Below are 19,963 nucleotides of genomic sequence, written 5' to 3' on the forward strand. Positions count from 1 at the left end.
TGTTGTCTTAACTCTTAAAGCATGATGCTGTCTGATAGAGCTTATAGCAACCCCTGCTCTTCAGTTCTTAAACACTCAGAATAACATCATAATGACAGAGCACCAAAGCTGAACATTGCCACTTTTGAATTAATTAAAACAAGTCTATCTTAACAGGGAAGACATTATTTTATGCAGTAGTTATCATCTTGCATTTAAAACAAAGGATGAGGAAAAACTTCAATACTTTTGTTTGTCTGTCACTTGCAGAAAGAGCCAGTTCGGTCACATGAGGCAAGAATAAATCCAAGTAGATGACAGGCTTCATATCTGCGAATGGTACAGCAAAGCTCAGATGCTTCTCAGTGTCCCAGGACACACATTTCTTCATCATCTCTTCTGCAGAGGTAGCTAATGCATTTGAAAAACACGCAAACAAGAAAGATTTCTATAATACACATAGAGCAAATATTTCTGCAGTTCAGTAAAAAAAATCTGTAACCTTCCAACTTCAGCTAGACTGCCATACAACGGTCATGTTTTATAAATTGCTGGATGTTACAAGTTCCAGAATTATGTTAGTAGGACAGTTCTATTTGAACATCCAAACATGTTTTAGTCACCCTATGGAAAATAATTGCAGCCAACATTTCAGGAGAAGTTGCGGCAGCCTCAAGTTTCAATAAAGGTAAGCTGAGAGATAGTTATAAACCCAGAAGACATTGAATCACACTTCATTAAAATACTTCTTTAAGACATCCATTATACTATTGTCTTCTACTATTGTAAAAAATTCTGGAAGATCAGATGAAACAGAAGATCCAACATAGAGACCCCTGTAGTTGTACAGGAAATGACTACATTTATGACACATTATGTGTTCCAAGAAAAACTGCCATATTTACTACCCTCTCTTGCTATATTCTCATATTTGTTAATTTGGTTAACAAAGACTGACTAGACTCTGTATTTAATTTCCAGAAAATAATGCTACTTTCCCACAGCATTTCTGAATAAGCAACAGAGAAGTACTTGGTAGAAGGAAAATTGATGGTAAGGTCAGAAAAAATTAATCATGAAAAGAAAGCAACAAAGCTTTTATACAACTGAATTAGTTTTCAGACTAACTAAATTTTGCACCGAATTCATCCCTTAAATCTCATGGTTCTCGGTCACTGACGCGATATTTTCATATTTTGTTGTAATTAGATTTTATGATATTTAGTAAGTATATTCTAAAGCTTATTCACAGACTGAACAGAGAAGAGCAGACAATGGGGTTTTTATGGGGGCACTCAAATGGAGCTCTATTACATAGTCATACTAAAGATATGGTGCACCTTCAACTCACAAATGAAAAAGTAAGCTTGCTGAGACAATTCACAGGCTGCAGTTGTGAAAGACTGGATTAAGTGAGGATTGTAGTAAAGAGGTGGAAACAGGTACTAAAGAATTACAGACTGAAGCAAATGTTAAAAATGGCTTTGCACTCAGAAGATGAAGGGGAGAATAAATGAAGCCTTTTATACTCAGATGTATATAATATTTTTTCTTTAACTGAAGTTTTCTACACACTTTCTGCATTCCATAGTCAGTTAGTGAATACTTAATTCTCCTAAACTCTGGAACTGAATAAAAGTAATTTTGTTTACAGAACTACTCATGCATTCTTATAAAGTGATGCAGAGACTTCATTGAAGTCTACTTTCAAGAGAGCACAGACACATTTAAATAGTTCTATTTACACTGACACTTACTTGTAATTAAGTTGTGGTTGATCTGCCCCCCCAAAGATCCAAGAAGGCGTGCTACTCTAGTCCTTACTGCATCCAAGGAGGGACTGTCATCCTAAATTAATTCAACAGATTTGCATCAGTGAAGGAAGAGCTACTTCTATAGACAAATAACTTGGTTTACATAGTAAATCAAAGCTTTCTGACTCCTATTAACGTACGGATGAAGAAGGTAAAATGAAGAACCTGTGGGGAGATGAACTGCATCAAACAAGAGAACAAGTTTGGTTCAATAAGCAAGACAGCAAGTTTGGAAAGCACCGTCATCACATTTCGTGGGCTTTCAGTTGCCATTTCTCAAAGGTTAAAAGTTTATCATCACAGATAACACATACCTACAAAATGACATAATAGTCTAAAAAGCTGAAAAAACTCCAAAGTAAAAATTGTTATTTTAATTTGCTTTAATTCCAGAATTTAAAGTTTAGACCCTGTATCTATATGTAAGCAGCCAACTGATTCTCATAAGCAGCCTGTATGGGATGTAAATTTTACCCATTTTGTTTAAAGACCGCTAGGTTGGAAAGAGTTATACATATATATGAGTGACTATTAGTTTTATGTCTAAAGAAAGTTTATTTCAAGTTATTTTTTGCATTGCAATATACAAATAAAATAAGTCTTATTTTGAACTTCTTTAGAAGCCGTTGGTCAAAATGATACCTATGTTTGACTTCTAGGACTATGAACCTATCCACAAGATAATTTAAAAAACAAAAAGAAATAAAGAAAAGGTCACATATTCACAGAATGGCACCACTGCTAAGCTGGGACCTGATTTTAGGTGTAGGAGTAAAATTTTTGTTTCCACAATGTATCAGTCTATCAGTTCCTTTTCCCTGCTTCACTCCTGCCCTCATCCTAGAATGACATCCTTCCAGCTGTGCCGAGTCATACAGTAGAATGGGATTCAGTGAATTCAACTGAAGAAGAAGTAATCCTCAGAAAAAAACCAAAACAAAACAAAGTATGCATTCAAGAGAGAAAGAGAAACAACAGGAAATTATTAACTTACATTAAATTCTAAAAAGAAACAGCATTCTTACCAATGAAGAAGACTTTCCTTTTCTTAAACGCTGTATCACAACTTTATTAAATCCTTTCTGGGCTGCTCGAGAAAGTTTCCTTACTTCCCAGTTATTCTGGGATTCAACTGATGAACAAGAAACCCAGAATACTAGTATTAGTTTACTGTACCAGCACTGCATACACTTACTCATTGTTTCTTCTAATTAAAAAAAAAAAAATCACCCTGCCCTTGGATATTTTTAAGGTGCAATGATTATTCTTTAACTTAAAACAAAGGGAAAAGAAATGTCTATTAGTGAAAACTAAGCTGATTCAAGGATACAAAGAACAAGCCATGGGCAAGTAGTATATAAAATGACTACAATTACTGATTGTTTATCAGTAAGAAATAAATTGTAGTTTAAGAAAAGGGTATATTTCAGGGGTAAGAGAAGTTATATTGTTTCAGCCACAGGAAGAGAAGAATTTACTCAAAAAGTAGGTCACATCCATTGCTCTAGGTGTAACTTCAAAAAAATTATTTTCCTCTCCCTCAAGACTAAGAATTTTTTGCCTGTATATACCTGTAGATGTAGAGTTTTTCAAAAAACCATCAAGAAGAGGTAGAACATCCTTGTAGTAAGGTTGCATTAAATGTCTGGGGATATGAGCTGACCAGTCTTCCAAAGCATCCAATCCCAGATCAGCCATTGGAGCACAGCTAAGGCCCAGCTTAAATGAATTCTGTGTGTCAAATATACAACCATCAGTCTTTAGTTTTCATTGATTACTATTATTCAAAGGTAAAACCTCCCCATATTTAAAAACATTTAGGATATAATACACCTTCTTTTTTAGTAATTTTTGTTTGTTTTCAACATCTCACTCAAGATCAGCACAGGAGATACATATTATATCACAGGTACTAACAGAGTCATCTTAGTGCAAAAAGTTTACCTCTATCCAAAAGGTCAACTTATCTGTATTCTGCTTCACTGAAGGCAATACAAAACTCAATGTGGATCTTAAATGCTCAACAGGATACTAACTTTGCATCAGAATTTTTGGATGTGTTTTAGAAAAGTGTTAGCAGCACATCACTTTGACTCACCTGCAATGCAGGAATATATGTTTTTATATCAAGCATGATGATGTCATGTGGTAAAGAGAGCAAAAAATTCAGACAGGATGCCAACAATTCATCCTTATACTGTTTCATTTTTGCTGCAACCTAAAATTCAGATAAATACATCAAGAACAATCATAAATCTGATTTTGCATATCTATATCCATGTAAAATAAACAGCTCAAAATCAATACTGGAATTTCATTCACCTGCAGACAGTTACCAGCAAGTATTTAATGTCCAGAGTTATTATGCAAATGTACATGAACAGGTGACTCTTGACATTAAGTAAAACACAGAAGAAGATCTAAAATCCCCACTATGTCACATAATTCAAAGAGCTGGAATGCTTCTATTGTACACAGAAGTCATTCTTGGAAGATACAATTTTGATATATGTTTATACTCAGACTAAGAGTCAGCCAGCAAAATCACTTACCTCTTTTCCAAACTTTACAAACAGTGCAAAGCAAGAACTCTTTTCTGGGTCTTCAGGAGATTTTCTGAGACTCCTTGGACTGACACCCTAATCAAACAGAACCCACAAGTCAACACAACAAAAAAACACAGTACACAGTACAAACATGAAGCATAAGTTCAACTCAGAATACATACATCCCTGTTCAAGAGGAAATTAGCATCAGTGAAAACTTGAAACATACAGGTGTTCTCTCAAGTGACATGATGTTACAAACTAACATTGACAAGATGCACCAAAGGTCAACTTTTTGAAATACACTTAGTATTACATATATTATAAATAAGCAAGAGTAATATAAATAAGCAAGATAGGTACAATTGAAAAATAACTTTTCAATGGCTTCATTTTCTCCTTGTCCACTCATGTAACGAACCATAAAACAAAAAAACATCTCTAACCAGTGGATGTCCAGGTGGCAAGAATGCTGGTGGAATTAAAAAAGGCAATTCTCAACAGCATCTACACCAATGAGATTCCCAAACCTGCTTCACTCAGTGCCACTGCCAGAAGTATCTTGGGACCATTTTGGGTTCTGTGGTGGGCTACATACATAATGGGATGAAGCAACATGACCTTATAATAGCTTGCCTACACATCCACCAATAGAGCATCACATTTTCTCTGGAAATTAGTGAGTGGAATACAAGTATATCCCAGAAGTTGGGTAATTAACCCATACATGTCTCTGCTCTTATGGCTAAATTGTTTCTGACATGCAAGCTATCTTTCATACTGCCTGCACTGCAAGACTATTTTCCACCCCTTTCTTCAGCCAGTTCAGGCTTTCAGAAAGAGCATTACACATGGATAGTATCTCTTAAGAAACCGGGCTTCTAGTGTAAGTGTTGACTTTCTATGTATTTGTAACTACAGTAGCATAGGATGCTAAAAACATTTGAAACAACTGGGTAACAGTCTGAATGATCTGTTTCTTTAGGACATGAGTAAACAGCCTCAAGTTTCACCAAGGGAGGTTCAGATTAGATATTAGGAAAAGCTTCTTGACTGAGAGTGTTAAACACTGGAGCAGGCTGCCCAGGGAGGTGGTGGACTCACCATTGCTGGAGATATTTAAAAGATACATAGATAAGGTGCAGGGGGCCATAGTTTAGTGATGGGCGAGGCTGTGTGAAGTTAGTTGTTGCACCTGATGATCTTAAAGGTCTTTTCTAACTGAAAAGATTCTGTAATTTTCCACAGTGCATAAAAGACTATACACAAAGAATTGCACCGCTGTTAACACGTTACCCCTCTGTTGGGAAAAAGAGATCTCACCTCAAAGTATTTTATTTTCTTGGCAATTTTCATTGTAACAGAAAGCAGTTTGTAGAATCCACTAATGAGAGGTAGCCTTGTTGAATGTATAATGAGCTCATAACCAAAGGAGTATACCCAAGGTGTAAAGTATTCAACATGCTTCTCTGGAAGTATCTCTCTAAAACAGATGAACAGAAAACATATAGGGAAGTTAAAAAACCCAAACCAAATCAAACCACAACCTGAATAAAATATTTGTTTCATTTTTTTCAAACTTTCAAGTGAACACAAGAAAGAAGAGTACTGCTGTAACACAGCAGCTCCAAGGAAAGTAAGGGAATAGTTACATGCTGCCTTCTGAGGCAAGTATAGGAATTTTTTTCTTTTTCTTTGCAGTGCAAAGACATTTCTTCTTCATGATATCTAATTACTGAATTTAAACACGCATACTCACATATCACATTTCACTACTGACACTGCAGTATTGCTGGGGAAATCAACTGGACCTCTACAGGCAAATTGTGCTGTACCTTTCACTTAAAGGCCAATCCTAGTCTTAAAGAGACTGTATTTTTTTTAAAGAAATACAGACCAGAAAATCTGAGCTTATGAGCTAGTATGTGTATACTTATGACCCAAATGTCTGAGCCACACTGTCTCCTTGCTAATCATCTTGTGCATTTTGGAATATGGTCAGAAACAGGCATCTTAAATAAACCTCACTTCAAAATTCTTCCAACCACCTTTTAACTTCCAAATTCCATAAAAACATACTAATACCTGCAGAATTCCACTAGATTTATAAAGGCAATAAAGTCTGTTGGCTTTGTGGGCTGAAGGTTTGAAGCAGGGTCAGAAGTAGGCCCACTCAAAGTACTGTCAGTTTCATTTTCACCCTGAAAATAAAAGAACACTAGATCTGTGAACAGAAAGCATTTACACCTTTTTTTTTCCCCTGATTAGAAGTCTGGCTCTAACTTTTCTAGTTGCTATTAGCTATTCTGACACAGAAAAAGGACTAATAATCAACATATCACTAATTCAAAGAAAATAAAATGAATGCTTGCTTCTAAGAAGAAAGAAAGTAGAAAAATGAAAACCTCTAGATACCAGAGTAGGGAATCTAAAGTAACAGATTCTGCTTCAATTTCCATCTCCTAACACTGCAATGCAATATTCAGAAATAAGTACAACATTTTGTCACTATGTTTCTTCAAGAACACTATAAGGAGCTGTCTAAGCATAATGAAAGCAAAACAGGGAATGTGATTTTGGTTCCCATACAACAGCAGGAATTAACAGTCTCACCTGTTCGTTAACATCCACCTTCTGAACAGTCAGGTCCAATTTCTCAATGATCTTCAAAATAGATTTTATAAGTTCATCATATAGCAAGTGATTCAGGGACTGCAGTGGCGAATTTCCAGTAAGAAAGTTTTCATCTTCAAAACCACATTCCTTTGTGGGAGGAAAGAATTAACAGTTCAAAAGACAAAATTATTTCTTGAATTTACAAAACAAAATCTGAATCATTAAAAGAATTCAACTTTTGATGTTTCTTTACTACATAAGACCAAATTAATCCCAGTTCAGTTCATTTATCAGCCACAAAACCCAACTAAGATCAAGAAACAGTTCTTCTACAGCATGAGTTTTGGAAGAAGTCCAGAGGTTAGAAAGTCAGTGAAAACATTCAGGATTATGTTTCCTTTTGTACTTCCATGTTAACTATGCTTTTACCTTCATTGTGTCACAGTTCAGTAGACATCTAAAGAGATACAGATAGTCCTTGTATGTTGGTACTTTCCATCTCCCTGTCTCAACCTCTCCAGTTTCACGGGAGTCTTCTGATCTAGAAGTTTCTCTTCCAAAAAAATCCTGAAAGCACACAATATTTTTAATAAACACTGCTATGGTGGGTTGACTCTGGCTGGACACTGGGTGCCCACCAAGCTGCTCTATCACTCCCCTCCTTGGTAGGACAGTGTTGACAGAATATAAGGTAAAAGTAGTTTGATAAAGCAAAAGCAAAGTTTGCACACAGAAGCAAAGGATAACAAAACATTTATTCTCTACTTCATCAGCAGGTGACATCCAGTCACTTCGCAGAAGTATGGCTTCAACGAGCCCCACTGAAGTGCCTTCACCCTCCTCCTTTCTTCTACTTTTTATTGCTCGGCAGATGTCATATAGCATGGAATATCCCTTTGGTTAGTTCAGGTCAGCTGTCCTGGCTATGTTCCCTCCCAAGATCTTGTCCCCTCCCCAATCTACTAGTGAAGGAGAGAATGTTGAATAGCCTTGACGCCCAGCAGTAGCCAAATCCCTGGTGTATTATCAACACCTTTCTAGCTACAAACACAAGCACAGAACTATGAGAGTTGCTGTGAGGAAAACCTAACTCCATCTCAGCTACATCCAGTACAACTGCATATGTTTCTACCTGACCCAAGCTAAAACACAATATAAATTCACTTCTACGGGTAGAAACATTAAATGTTCAGCTTTCTTACTTAACCAATCTGAAAAACAGCTCCTTTCAAAAATCTCCAAAACTCTTCCTCTTCTAGTAGCCAGTTATTTGCGAAACACTAGCTGTCCTGCTGCACAGGACTGAAAATCCTTAAAATCTTCCATTAACACAAACAATAATAATAACAATGGAGTCCAAAATTCATTAACCTAGAAGAAAGTTGAATGACCTTACTTACAATCTACTTCATCACAGACAACCTGAGCAAACATGAACTGCAGAGAACAGAAGTCTATATCCTGTCCTTTTAATTTTTCATTCAGTGCAAGAGGCACATTCTCATTATGCTGAGTAGATGTAGGGATCAGAAGCTAATAACAACTGAGCCACAATTCGAAATGCATAGGACTATTTTTGCTTCTCTGGGCCTTCCTATGTTCACTGGGCTACATCTTCAAGAACAGGAAAGCAGACTGTAGAAATTTAGATTAAATAAATCTGTTTAAACAGTTATTTTTACCTTTGAAAACGTGATTGGTTTGGAGAAAATTCTGATCAATCCCTGATGCACTGAAACAAAAAAAATTGCCTGAACAGACTTAAAAAGGCACAATATCCACATCGCTCATTACATTAGCAACAAATTAAATCAGTCTTCTCTATTTCATATTCTGCCAGCATGAGAGAGAAGCAGAACAACATGGATTTTCCCTTAAAGATAAACATAGCCAAAACCAGAGGTCTAATAGGATGTTTTGCAGGGAACCAATTTTGAACTTGCCTCTTACTACATTTTCTCAACACTGCTTTGACTTTTTCCAGACTCTGGGTACAGTGATGACCCAGGTATTGCCCATAATGCCCATACTGAAAGTGGCAACAGCCCCAATGACTTTCACAGACATGGACTCAGCATCTCCCTTGTGGCATGGTGCTTGCGTGCACCACATCCCATACCAAGAACAGGCAAAACAATGAGAGTGTCCCAGAAATAGAAAACAGAGACTGTAAGTAATTGAAAGAAGTTTAAAATAATTTCTGAAAGTGATTGGAATAAAATGTCAGCATGCTGGAGCCTGCTAGAATTGTCAACTGCCAATGCTGACACATTCATTGTAACATTCACAGGACCATATTTGATTGACTGTATATTCAGAATATTCACTTTTCCTATGTATGAGTTCTCTGGAACTCTGGAACGTATAAGAAGAATGCATTTGTAAGAGAGATGAAACTCACCCTATTTTCTGTGATATTTTGTAGGGGTAACTGAAAATGTTTTGAACAAATTTTTGTATATTTTTCTGTGAAATCCTTTTATCCCCGCAATCCTCCAGAGCAGGAACGTAAGTGTTTAAATAAATTATTACAAAAAAAATATTCTCCTGCCTTGATGATGGCCACTGTCATCCAAAACAGTTGTTAAACATATTCTTTAAATGATTTAACAATAGACATTGTAAGGTAACATACTAAAAATCCTAAACTTCCATTATTAGAGAATAGGAAAAGTTTTGAACACCAAATGGCTAGTCCACATAATTTCTCTTAGATACAGAGAATCAATTTAGGGGAAAAGAAAATCCAAACCAAAAAACCCCAACCCCTCAAAAAACACAATAAAGTTAATATCACAGACTCACCCACAGTGCTAATAAAACTCCACAGAACTGGACCTTTTCCTGTGAGAGCTAGAAATACCTTTATTATAGATTTGCAACAGACTAACTGCATTTTTTCACTGTACTGTGGAAAGCTATTGATCTGGAGCACAACTAGATGTTCAAGAACTGGAGTGTATACTTCAGGAATCTAGAAGAGATTAAAACAAAGCACACATCATGCAAAGACAATGATTATAACTCAGTATCAATGTGAAGAATTATGCTAAATCATTTCAGTAAGATATTTTGTTACAAGAGTTTATTGTCACCTGCTCCAAGAACAAGAAAATAATTAGCAACTGAATTCATCTTAAATAGAAAAAAAAAAACCCAAAATTCAACAGAATAAGAAAGTTTCCTTGAACACATCACAGAAAGTAGCTCCTGAATAGATTTCTGCTTCAGAGAAACCAATCTTCAAGGAAAGTACCAATTAAATTAAATAATAATAACATGGCAGTGCAATCTGTTCATCCTTAACAATCTGAATGCAAAATTTAAGTGAAAGTCTCTTCTCTGCCTCAACTTTACTTCCCAGCTAGGGTCTGAAAGGCACTCATTAGAACACAGGCAACATAGCATCAGAGGAAAGTGAAAGCGTCACCCTCAAAGAACACGTTAAGAATCAGTACGAAAAGCAAAAGCAGCAATGGAGTGGTATAGACACATAAAGAGAAGGGTAAGGCTAGGTCCAAATAAATAGCTTTTCCCAAAATAATAAGAACCTATTCATGTTTTGCTATCATGGTTTCCATTACAATGCATTGAAGCATTTTACTTAGTATATTCTGTGCATTTTCTTTATTTAAAACAAAAAAATCTAGTAGTCTCCTAACAGTCTTCCCCATCCCCTAGGAGCTAAAGGCCATTGCATTTCAGATTAAGAAACATCTTCTGTCACAGCTGCTAATTCCTTATACATCTGTAGCTGCATAAAAAGAAGAGTGATACTTACTGTATCTATATGGAATATCACACTTGCAATGGACTGCAGGAAACTTGGTAGCTGATAGAGATGGTCATCCATTGTTTCTGCTTCTGTGAGGTACATTTGCTTACAACGTTGAAGGAGCTCAACATACATGGTATCAACATCCTTAGAATGTATAGCTTTACAGGGCTTACAGAAAGAAGAAAAAATACTGATTTAGCAACTTTGTACAGCCAAGCAAACATATGTAGCACTAAAACCCAGCCAAGATTTCTCTCAATCACTAAAATGAGTAATCTTTTAATTTTTTCCAGGAACTCAATACATCTGAATAATTTAAGTATTCTACTTGCTACATCTATGAGAAACATGATACTTGCAATGAAATAAAAACAGTAGTTCTTTGCTGTGGTGTAATTTACTATAAAAGTAATTGAACTTTCAGTGACATGATATGAAATCTATTCTGAAAAGCACAGAATTTGGCTGTAAATATCTTATATATGGTATTATGGATGCTAATATTCACTTAAATCTTGATGTAGCTGCATTAAAGTACTAAGCAGCTTATCTTAATGTGACTCAAACATTCATCATTAACAGACTACTACTATTTAATAGTTAAGCCAGCAAGCTCAAATTCTGAACTTGTGTTAGGATAAAGACTACTCCTAAACTAAAGCATAAGGCAGAAAGCATACCAAACAGTACCAGAGGGTATGTAAAAATGCTTAATGATTTGAAACCAACAGTATTTAGCATAAGCGAGGTCAAAAAGCAGTCTTTTTTTTTCCTAAGTATTACTTGAAATTTATTATAGCAATTCGACAGTAAAAGAAATATTCTGCTCTAAAAGTGAATCCACCACTGAACTGAATTCTAGCTTGAAAGCCATTCAGTACAATCCTTTATCAAGTTAAGTTTCCTGCACGTACTGCTGCAAAAAGCCCATATCCACGAATGGCAATGGATAACTCCTTGTTGCTTGAATCCATTCTTCTGATGATTCCGTAGAACTGCTCCATGAAGAACTGCAACTTGCTCTTGTGCAGCTCCACATCCTTGGCTACCATTAAAGAAATCTGTAAAGCAGATACAAAAATTTCAGCATTTGCAGAAACGTGACAAAAAGCCACAAAAAAAATTACAGTATGTCTTAAACGATACCTAGCTTGTAACGCAGAACACTTCAAATAAAACAGTTTTGTTAAACAGATTCACTGAATTTCCAAGCACCAAATATTCACACTACTTCTAGGAATTTGGCTTTGCTTCGGTCTCAGAGATCCCAGTTAAGTTACAATACCTGCTTAAGGAATGAATCCAGTGCAGAATGACCGGCTTTCTTCATCTCCTGATTTGTGTGGCCACACCATTTACACATTGCTTCAAAGAGGTAGACATAGTTGTCTAGGAGCAAGGAACCAAACTGAGCAGCATGCCAGTTGAACAACTGTAAACCAGCTGCAATTTAAAAACAATTCATTAAAAGCTGGACTTAGATTCCACTTTCCAAAACCAGATCAGACTATAAGACTCCACACTTTCCAAAACCAGACCAGACTATATGAGTCCACATTAAGACTTTAGGTAGGTATACCCACCACAACCAGAGAGTATAAAATGTATTGTTCCAGCCACTACAGTATCAGTATTCAATCATTAACAACATAAGCATAAAGACAACCCTCCAAAACACTCTTTTTTTTAAAGTACATCATTACGGGAAGTTCAATTGTGTTGTGAAGAAATTTGCATTAACAGTGAAAAAGAAAGGGATTCTACTTGTTACAAACAATCGTACTCTATTGCACAATTCACAAGGATTTGGTTTCTGTGGTCAAGACACATGCTCAAGATCCCTCCTCCATCAAACTGTGACACAGACAAATAAAGAATTCAAAATATAGGTAATTTCACAATTCCAAATACAGGCACGAAGGAAATGTCAAGATCCTTAACCATTTTTTTTTTAATACAGATTATCTTAAGAGGGTTTTTGCCCTTCACAGTTGCCACAGGTCTACTACCAAAACCTTCATTTTTGCAATTTCTGCACGAGTCGCTCACATTTCACAGGAAAATTTATCATTTTCCTCCAAGCTTCATTTGTTCCCAATTTCCTTCTCCTTTTTCCAGTAAAAAAAAAAAAAATCCACCCTTTTCGCTTAATTTGCTATATTCCTCTTCCCTCTCTCATGATTCCCTTCTTATACTTGGGTTTTGTGTTACTATCAAGTGTAATGCTGTTGACCATAAGCCGATTAGACCTTGCCTAGTTTAACCAAATGCACGTTTAACTCTTTAGATTCCAACAACGTACATCGACTTTGCTCCTTCATCATCTTAGAAGACTGAAGACTAGAGTCATCTGAAGACAGCTAGTAGAAAATAAACAACTTCTTTTGAGGCCTGGGCTGTAATGAATGTTATGGAGTCAGACAAAGGCAGAGGAAGTCAGTAGTTCATCTTTGAATGGCAAGGAAAGGAAAGGAAAAGGAGAAGGGGAAGGGGAAGGGGAAGGGGAAGGGGAAGGGGAAGGGGAAGGGGAAGGGGAAGGGGAAGGGGAAGGGGAAGGGGAAGGGGAAGGGGAAGGGGAAGGGGAAGGGGAAGGGGAAGGGGAAGGGGAAGGGGAAGGGGAAGGGGAAGGGGAAGGGGAAGGGGAAGGGGAAGGGGAAGGGGAAGGGGAAGGGGAAGGGGAAGGCTATGTGATAGCAAGCTTGAGCAAGGGGGAAACCGAAACTGCAGATTGTAACAGAAACAAGGTCAAGCAAGAAGACAGGATAGAGCATTAAACTAAGCATTGTTAGAAGATTGAATAGAGCATTCAATTTAGCATTGTATGATTGCATACACTTGACTACCAAATTGCAACATATGTATAAAGTTAAGTAAATGTAAGGTAAGCATAACCATAGTCTAGTGTTAGAGAAAACTAACTGAAGGACAAACAGATGGGGTGATATTTTAAGCACAATGAGGTTGGTGTCTAAGTTGTTACAAAAATTAAACTTCGAGGCCTTATGCATAGTGCCTGATCCTTAGTATTAACTAATTGTCATGAATTGTAGCACATATACAGCATTTGGAAAAAGTATGTAAGTGATGATTATGTGACAGTAAAATGGAGCTGATGCACATCATATTGGTGTCTGGTCACTCCGGTCTCGCATAATGAAGAAAAACCCCTGCATAATGAAAAAGAACCCCTGCAAACTCCAGTCAGAAGACACCATTCTATGCATAGTATCTACTTCAACACAAAGTGAAATAATTTACTATCTTACCTAAATGTACTGCATATCGCTTCTGATCAACCTGCAATACCAGAAAAGGTTTGTCACACATGATTTATTCTTCATGAGGGTTAATTCATTCAGGTAGAACAATTAACACGTGGCAGATTTACCTGTGGGTTGATTGCCTTCACTGCAAAATCAAAAATCTCCTTTGCAGTCTGAGGATCTGTGAAATAATCCAATAATGAGTATTTCCCAACTGACACACAAGAGCTTTAGTGAAGACAAAGGTATTTTTATCTGAAGCTTGGTATGAAGCAGCAATATCAGAAAGAAAGCCTTACACAACTCATTTTAAGAGGCAGAAGTGCCTTTTCCTGACTGAAATTTGAAAAAAGAATGCACATCTATATTGACCACAATCACTGATTTTTCTGAATATCCATACTTAACAGATACACTTCTTCTAAGGGAACGCATCTCAGTATAAATCACATTCCAGCTTCAATGTGGCTCTCACAGCTGCCCAATCTCTGCTTAGAAAACAGCACTTCAAACATATATGTACAGAAACACACTGATGCTGACACTTCACACAGACTACAAAGGCCACACAGCTGGATACGTCTTGCTTTTGCATAAGCCATCTACCATGGAGAAATGTTTGCTCTGAGTTCACTGTGAGAAAAAGAACATACCTTCGTCCACAGATTTGGTAAAGTTGTACATGAGTGCAACCAGTCCCCTCAGACATCCTGCTACGACAGGTAGCTTGGGTCCCCTTGTAGCTGATGTCATCTAAAAAAAAGTGAGAATTGGAAAAAAAAATTATCCTGCAGCTAAGATAAATTTACACCAAGGCTTCCCAGTTCCTACAAGTGTAGATGAAACAATGTATTACAACTTAATACAGTTACATTTGCACGCACCTCTATGAACACAAGTCCATGGAAACATCTCCTACTCAGAAGTTTCATATCATTTGTGAGTGAGTTTAACTACACAAGCATAAGAAATCCTCTGAAAAGCATGAAATATGTTCCACCAAGACCACTCACTGCAAAACTTAGATAGCACAGGCTAATGTCTTAGAAGTGCAGAGTACAGAGAAGTGAAGTTCATTAGAACTGTAGATAGTTACCTCAAGTGCATGGTTTTTGCAGCTAGTTGAGACCAACTCAAACTACATTGCATGCCAATAAACTTTTCTTGGGTGCTACCACGGTAATCTTGTGTGCCATTCTGCCGTCTTTTCTCACTGTAAATTAGTTAAATTGCTGCCACTGATGGCTTTGAAGTTTTACTTTGAAAGTTCTTCAGAACCAGATAACACAAACTTTTACAGTCCTTAAGGAAGCATTTGTGATTGTCCAGTTAGATCCCTCTGCATTGTACTAATTACAATAGTATTCCAGCATATAGCGCTACTCACATCTAAGGAAAAAGCAAAGCAATGTCAGAGCCTGAACAGAAATCCCAATCATACCTGTGTTTTAAGCTCTCCCAAATAAGCTCGGAAGAGCTTTTCAGAGTTGTTAATCATGTCACTAGGCTGGACCTCTCCCAAAACTCCCAAAAGCTCATAAATCTTCTCCAGTACTAGAAAGTAATTTGATATTATAAATATTATTTACTGAAATCATTACTTTGACATTTTCATTGTAATTCCTATGCAACTTGCAGCCATGGGAAAACCACCTCTGATGGTTTAGTTTTAATTGGTGATTATAGTGTGGGAAAAACAGCACTTTATAATGTACATACATACACATATATAACTCTCTATATACTGCGATGTGAAGTGCATCCTCCTCTCAACTTAATGAGTGAAAAACGTTTAATCTTTATAAACCTGGCTTTGAAAGCTGATTAATAAAGGCCATATCCACTGAGGAAGCATTTACCACTATTTCAAGTTTGCTGCTGGCCTTGAGGTTACGTCAGGTCTTTTAAGAACCATCATTGTTAGGGATAACAGCTAGCAGAAATTTCTAGGCTTGAGTTCAGACTAAATGGTTCTACACAAGCACAGTTTTGTGAGAGCTAGACATGACAAGATTTCAGCTGTAACTAGCCAAGACGATCAAACTAGAGCTCATATTACTATGCTTAATACCACAAATAACACAATTAGACAAGGCAGGAACTGATGAGCTCACATTTGGGGTAATCAATGCAGTAACTATCACACTGAAACTGCATGGGGTTTACATGAACGTTGACAAGGACGGACAGCCTCTGCTTTTGATAAAAAACCCCACTGGAGGGACCAGGACTACTCTTAAGGCTTAAATTTATAGGGGTAGGTGTGTGTACAGTTATAAAACAGTTATGAATAACTTCAAATGCACAGCTATACCAAGTTACTACTGAACCTGGATTTAAAAAAAGAGCCTAACAAAATTAAGCTGGTCAACGACAAGAAAGATGGAATTACTTTCAGGATTTAGGCATTCGGGGACTTAATAACAACAGATTAGACAGACAAATAGTCTTTTATATCAGAAGTCTGACACCAGACTTACACTGACATTCAGTATGAACTGCCAGCGCTAAACACAATGTCAGCATTTCTCACACATGTGAGCAGCTAACTACATTATCATGATTAGAAGACCTGACAAACTTTACTAGCTCTAAAACATGTCAGTTTCCATTTTTAAACATACTTGCCATGGGAATAACAATTACAGCTTTCCATGGGGCATGTTCCAACAGAAACTGAGTGTAAATAAAACAAAGGATATCGACAGAAAAACTAAAGCCTACCTGTATCAGAAATTTTACTTTTTGTAGCAAGTTCTCCATAAAATTTATTAAATATCTCCCCAACTTTCATTTCTTCCATCAGAGAGGAATGTCGTAAACTTTGGAGCAACTAAGATATATTAAAACAAGAAAATTTAGGAAAATCATTAATGTTACTACCACAATCCTACTTGGTCTAAAAAAATCCAAAACAGTTCATATGTGTAAATTCACCATAAGTATGTCATTCAAGGAAACAGATTTAAGGTGATTGGTTCAGGAAAGAGTACTGGCCAGAAATCTACTTTTAACAATAAAGTACCTACATATGTAGAAATATAAGATTTATAATGTTTCATTTATATCATATATACTAGATACAGATCATCTACACTAAAATTATACACAGTATAATAATTTTAATTCTGTAATTCTAATGCATTCTAAGGAAGCACGTTATTCTTGTCTCATATAGCAATAAAATTTCTGAAAAAAGTCCTTCTCCTGCTCCACACCTTTTGCACACTCTACGTAATATATTATCGATGATACTAAACTGGGCGGAGTAGTTGACACACCAGAAGACTGTGTTCATTCAATGAGACCTGGACTCGTTGAGAACTTTCAAAGACGCTGGACAGTTGAGTGGGGAGAAATCTAATGAAAGTGTAGAGTCTTGTACGTGGGAAAGAACCACCCCATGTACCACTACAGGCTGGGGAATGAACTCTTAGGAGAGTAGTGTAGGGGAAAGACCTGGGGACCTGGTGGAGAGCAGAATGTCCATGACCCAGCAATGTGCCCTCGTGGCCAAGAAGGCCAATGACATCCTGGAAGACCTGTGTGCAGTAGGTTGAGAGAGGTCCACCTCCCCCTCTACTCTGCCCTTGTCAGACCACATCTGGAATATTGTGTCTAGTTCTGGGCACCTCAGTTCAAGAACGACAGGGAGCTGCTGGAGAGAGTTTAGTGCAGGGCCACCAAGATGATGAAGGGAGTGGAGCATCTCCCTTATGACGAAAGGCTGAGGGAGCTGGGGCCCTTTAGCTTGCAGGAGACTGAGCAGTGACTTCATTAATGTTTACAAATATGTAATGGGTATGTGTCAGGAGGATGCAGCTAGGCTCTTCTCAACGATGTCTAATGATAGGACAAGGAGCAATGGGTACAAGCTGGAACACAAGAGGTTCCAAAGAAACAAAAGGAAAAAGTTCTCCACTGTGAAGGTGATGGAGCCCTGGAACAGGCTGCCCAGAGGGGTTGTGGAGTTTCCTTCTCAGAAGACATTCAAAACCCACTTGGACGAGTTCCTGTGTGACCTGCTCTAGGTGGTGCTGCTCTGGCAGGGGAGTTGGACTAGACGATCTTTTGAGGTCTTTTCCAACCTTTAAGATTCTGTGATTGTTATATTAATACAAAATATTTTAAGAAAGAAGATAATTGACCTGCACAATTTCTCATTAAAGAACCACTATAAACTTAGGACAGAGAAGCTCTGCAACTGCCCCAAAAGAATTATGTCTTGCTTTAGTAGAGGAAAGAATGACATGCTCACATCTACGCAACCTACTGGAGGAATATCAAAGACCAGCTGTTGTTAACACCTGTCTCTTAGTAACATCTAAATATTACACTATCATTATTCTCTTGCTACTGCAGACTACAGATTTTGTGCATGATAATGTAATACAGTAATACAACAGACTCTCTAATTTTTCTAGAAACAAGAGAGATTTATAAAGTGTATTTTACCTTAATCAGAATTTCCAGAGCTGGGATTTTACATTTTGCTGCTCTCTCTTTTGTATAAACACTAAGACAAGTTTGCTAGATGGGAAAGAAAAGGTGTAATTTTATATTATACTAAATACAAAATTTAAATTTATAATATTTATAAGTAGAAAAAGGAATTAAAATATAACAATGTATTCATATACCTCTTTAAAGTATCTGTTCCTAACAAATTTAAGGTCTTTTAAAAAGAGTAAAGCAATACAAATGTTAAGGCCTGAAAGTGGCTTTACTGAAAACACTTCAACACTGTCTGACATAATAACAAATCTCAGTTCAAGCAAAGTGCAGTTTCTGTAACAAAAGGCCCACATAGCCAATTTTTCACCTCTGTACTATCATTCCTTACAATACGCTGCTACTAATTCCGAGATCAGGAAGTGCAGTGGTGTCATCAAGCATTTTTAGCGAAGCAGTATTATTCAGTAATCTACACTCAAGGAACCTCATTTTCAGAGGTGATTTCCATCAACTTTGCAGAAGAAATTTAAAATTAAAATTTAAATATTACACCGTTAATTTAGTCTGCAGAAATTAAAAGTTATGACTGTTATGTTCAATATCAAAACTTTTCTCAAAATCAATACCTACTACTTTGTATAAAGAGAAATTAATAAAATTAAGTCTCCAGTTGAAGAAACAATTCCACACTTCCCTATCATACGAATTTAAGTCAATCAATTAAGCTCTAACAAGAACACCAGAGACAGGTAAGGCAGACTGGGAAGGGTGAAGGACGGTTATGAGACTGTTACAGTATGAGGACCACTGGAATTGTTTCAATCATCCTGCAAAGGTCTTTAGGAAATTTTCCTTTACCCACCTTAATATTACAGGCGTAAGGATGAACTTTATCACCAACTTTTTCCATGAAGACATAAAGAAACTTCAATGCCTCTTCCCTGCAATCTCGAAACTGGAAAGTTTAAAAAAACAAATTAGTTCTAAAGTGTGTAATATCACACCCCCTTCATTTAGCATCTCTTTAAAAACTGAAAGTTTACCGGCTCACCTCGTCGATGCTGAGGGATTTGTGGATAAAGACGAGGATGCCATGCTCCTGAGAGAACACCAGGGACAGGTGCAGCGCTGCGGGGAAGCAAAGCGGGTATGAGGCGGCCGGTTTCCGTCCCAGCGCCGTGCAGCCGGGCACGCTCAGCCCGGCCCGGCCCGGCCCGTCACCACGGGCAGGACGCCTCGCGCCTGCGACGGGACTGATGCTTGTCGCTACGAAAACAAAAGCTTCAGCGGGGTCCTTCTGACTCTGCCCCTGCCCCGCGCCGAGGGAAAGCCCACTCGGGGCGCGTCGGCAGAAGAGGGCATGCACCCACGTGAACTGCCATCAGGGGGGAGGGAGCGCCCCTCCCCCGAAATTAGCCTTTTATGTCACGCCAGCAGCCCTCAGGGGTCATGCTGAGGGAAGAACCTCCAGAGGGAGTACGGCAGAGCTGTCTCACGGGGTCGCCGGTCTGG

At 37.5% G+C, this 19,963-nt stretch overlaps 1 protein-coding gene across 1 annotated transcript in view; it reads right to left on the minus strand.

Moving 5' to 3' along the window:
- PRKDC (protein kinase, DNA-activated, catalytic subunit) overlaps positions 1-19,963 on the minus strand; it is an 85,020-nt gene that overhangs the window by 64,733 nt on the left and 324 nt on the right. The window contains exons 2-24 of the mRNA XM_061996110.1: positions 19,503-19,579; positions 19,314-19,406; positions 18,452-18,526; positions 16,721-16,829; positions 15,438-15,550; positions 14,650-14,749; positions 14,122-14,177; positions 14,000-14,030; positions 12,019-12,176; positions 11,648-11,794; positions 10,737-10,901; positions 9,761-9,929; positions 8,638-8,687; positions 7,385-7,522; positions 6,953-7,102; positions 6,425-6,540; positions 5,663-5,822; positions 4,346-4,432; positions 3,892-4,011; positions 3,365-3,524; positions 2,819-2,925; positions 1,737-1,827; positions 227-390 (exon numbers count right to left, since the gene is read on the minus strand). Coding sequence (XP_061852094.1) covers positions 227-390; positions 1,737-1,827; positions 2,819-2,925; positions 3,365-3,524; positions 3,892-4,011; positions 4,346-4,432; positions 5,663-5,822; positions 6,425-6,540; positions 6,953-7,102; positions 7,385-7,522; positions 8,638-8,687; positions 9,761-9,929; positions 10,737-10,901; positions 11,648-11,794; positions 12,019-12,176; positions 14,000-14,030; positions 14,122-14,177; positions 14,650-14,749; positions 15,438-15,550; positions 16,721-16,829; positions 18,452-18,526; positions 19,314-19,406; positions 19,503-19,579 — 2,636 coding nt within the window. The remainder of the gene's footprint in view (positions 1-226; positions 391-1,736; positions 1,828-2,818; positions 2,926-3,364; positions 3,525-3,891; positions 4,012-4,345; positions 4,433-5,662; positions 5,823-6,424; positions 6,541-6,952; positions 7,103-7,384; positions 7,523-8,637; positions 8,688-9,760; positions 9,930-10,736; positions 10,902-11,647; positions 11,795-12,018; positions 12,177-13,999; positions 14,031-14,121; positions 14,178-14,649; positions 14,750-15,437; positions 15,551-16,720; positions 16,830-18,451; positions 18,527-19,313; positions 19,407-19,502; positions 19,580-19,963) is intronic.

The sequence above is a fragment of the Colius striatus genome, chromosome 4 (genome assembly GCF_028858725.1).
Source record: "Colius striatus isolate bColStr4 chromosome 4, bColStr4.1.hap1, whole genome shotgun sequence".
NCBI lineage: Eukaryota > Metazoa > Chordata > Aves > Coliiformes > Coliidae > Colius > Colius striatus.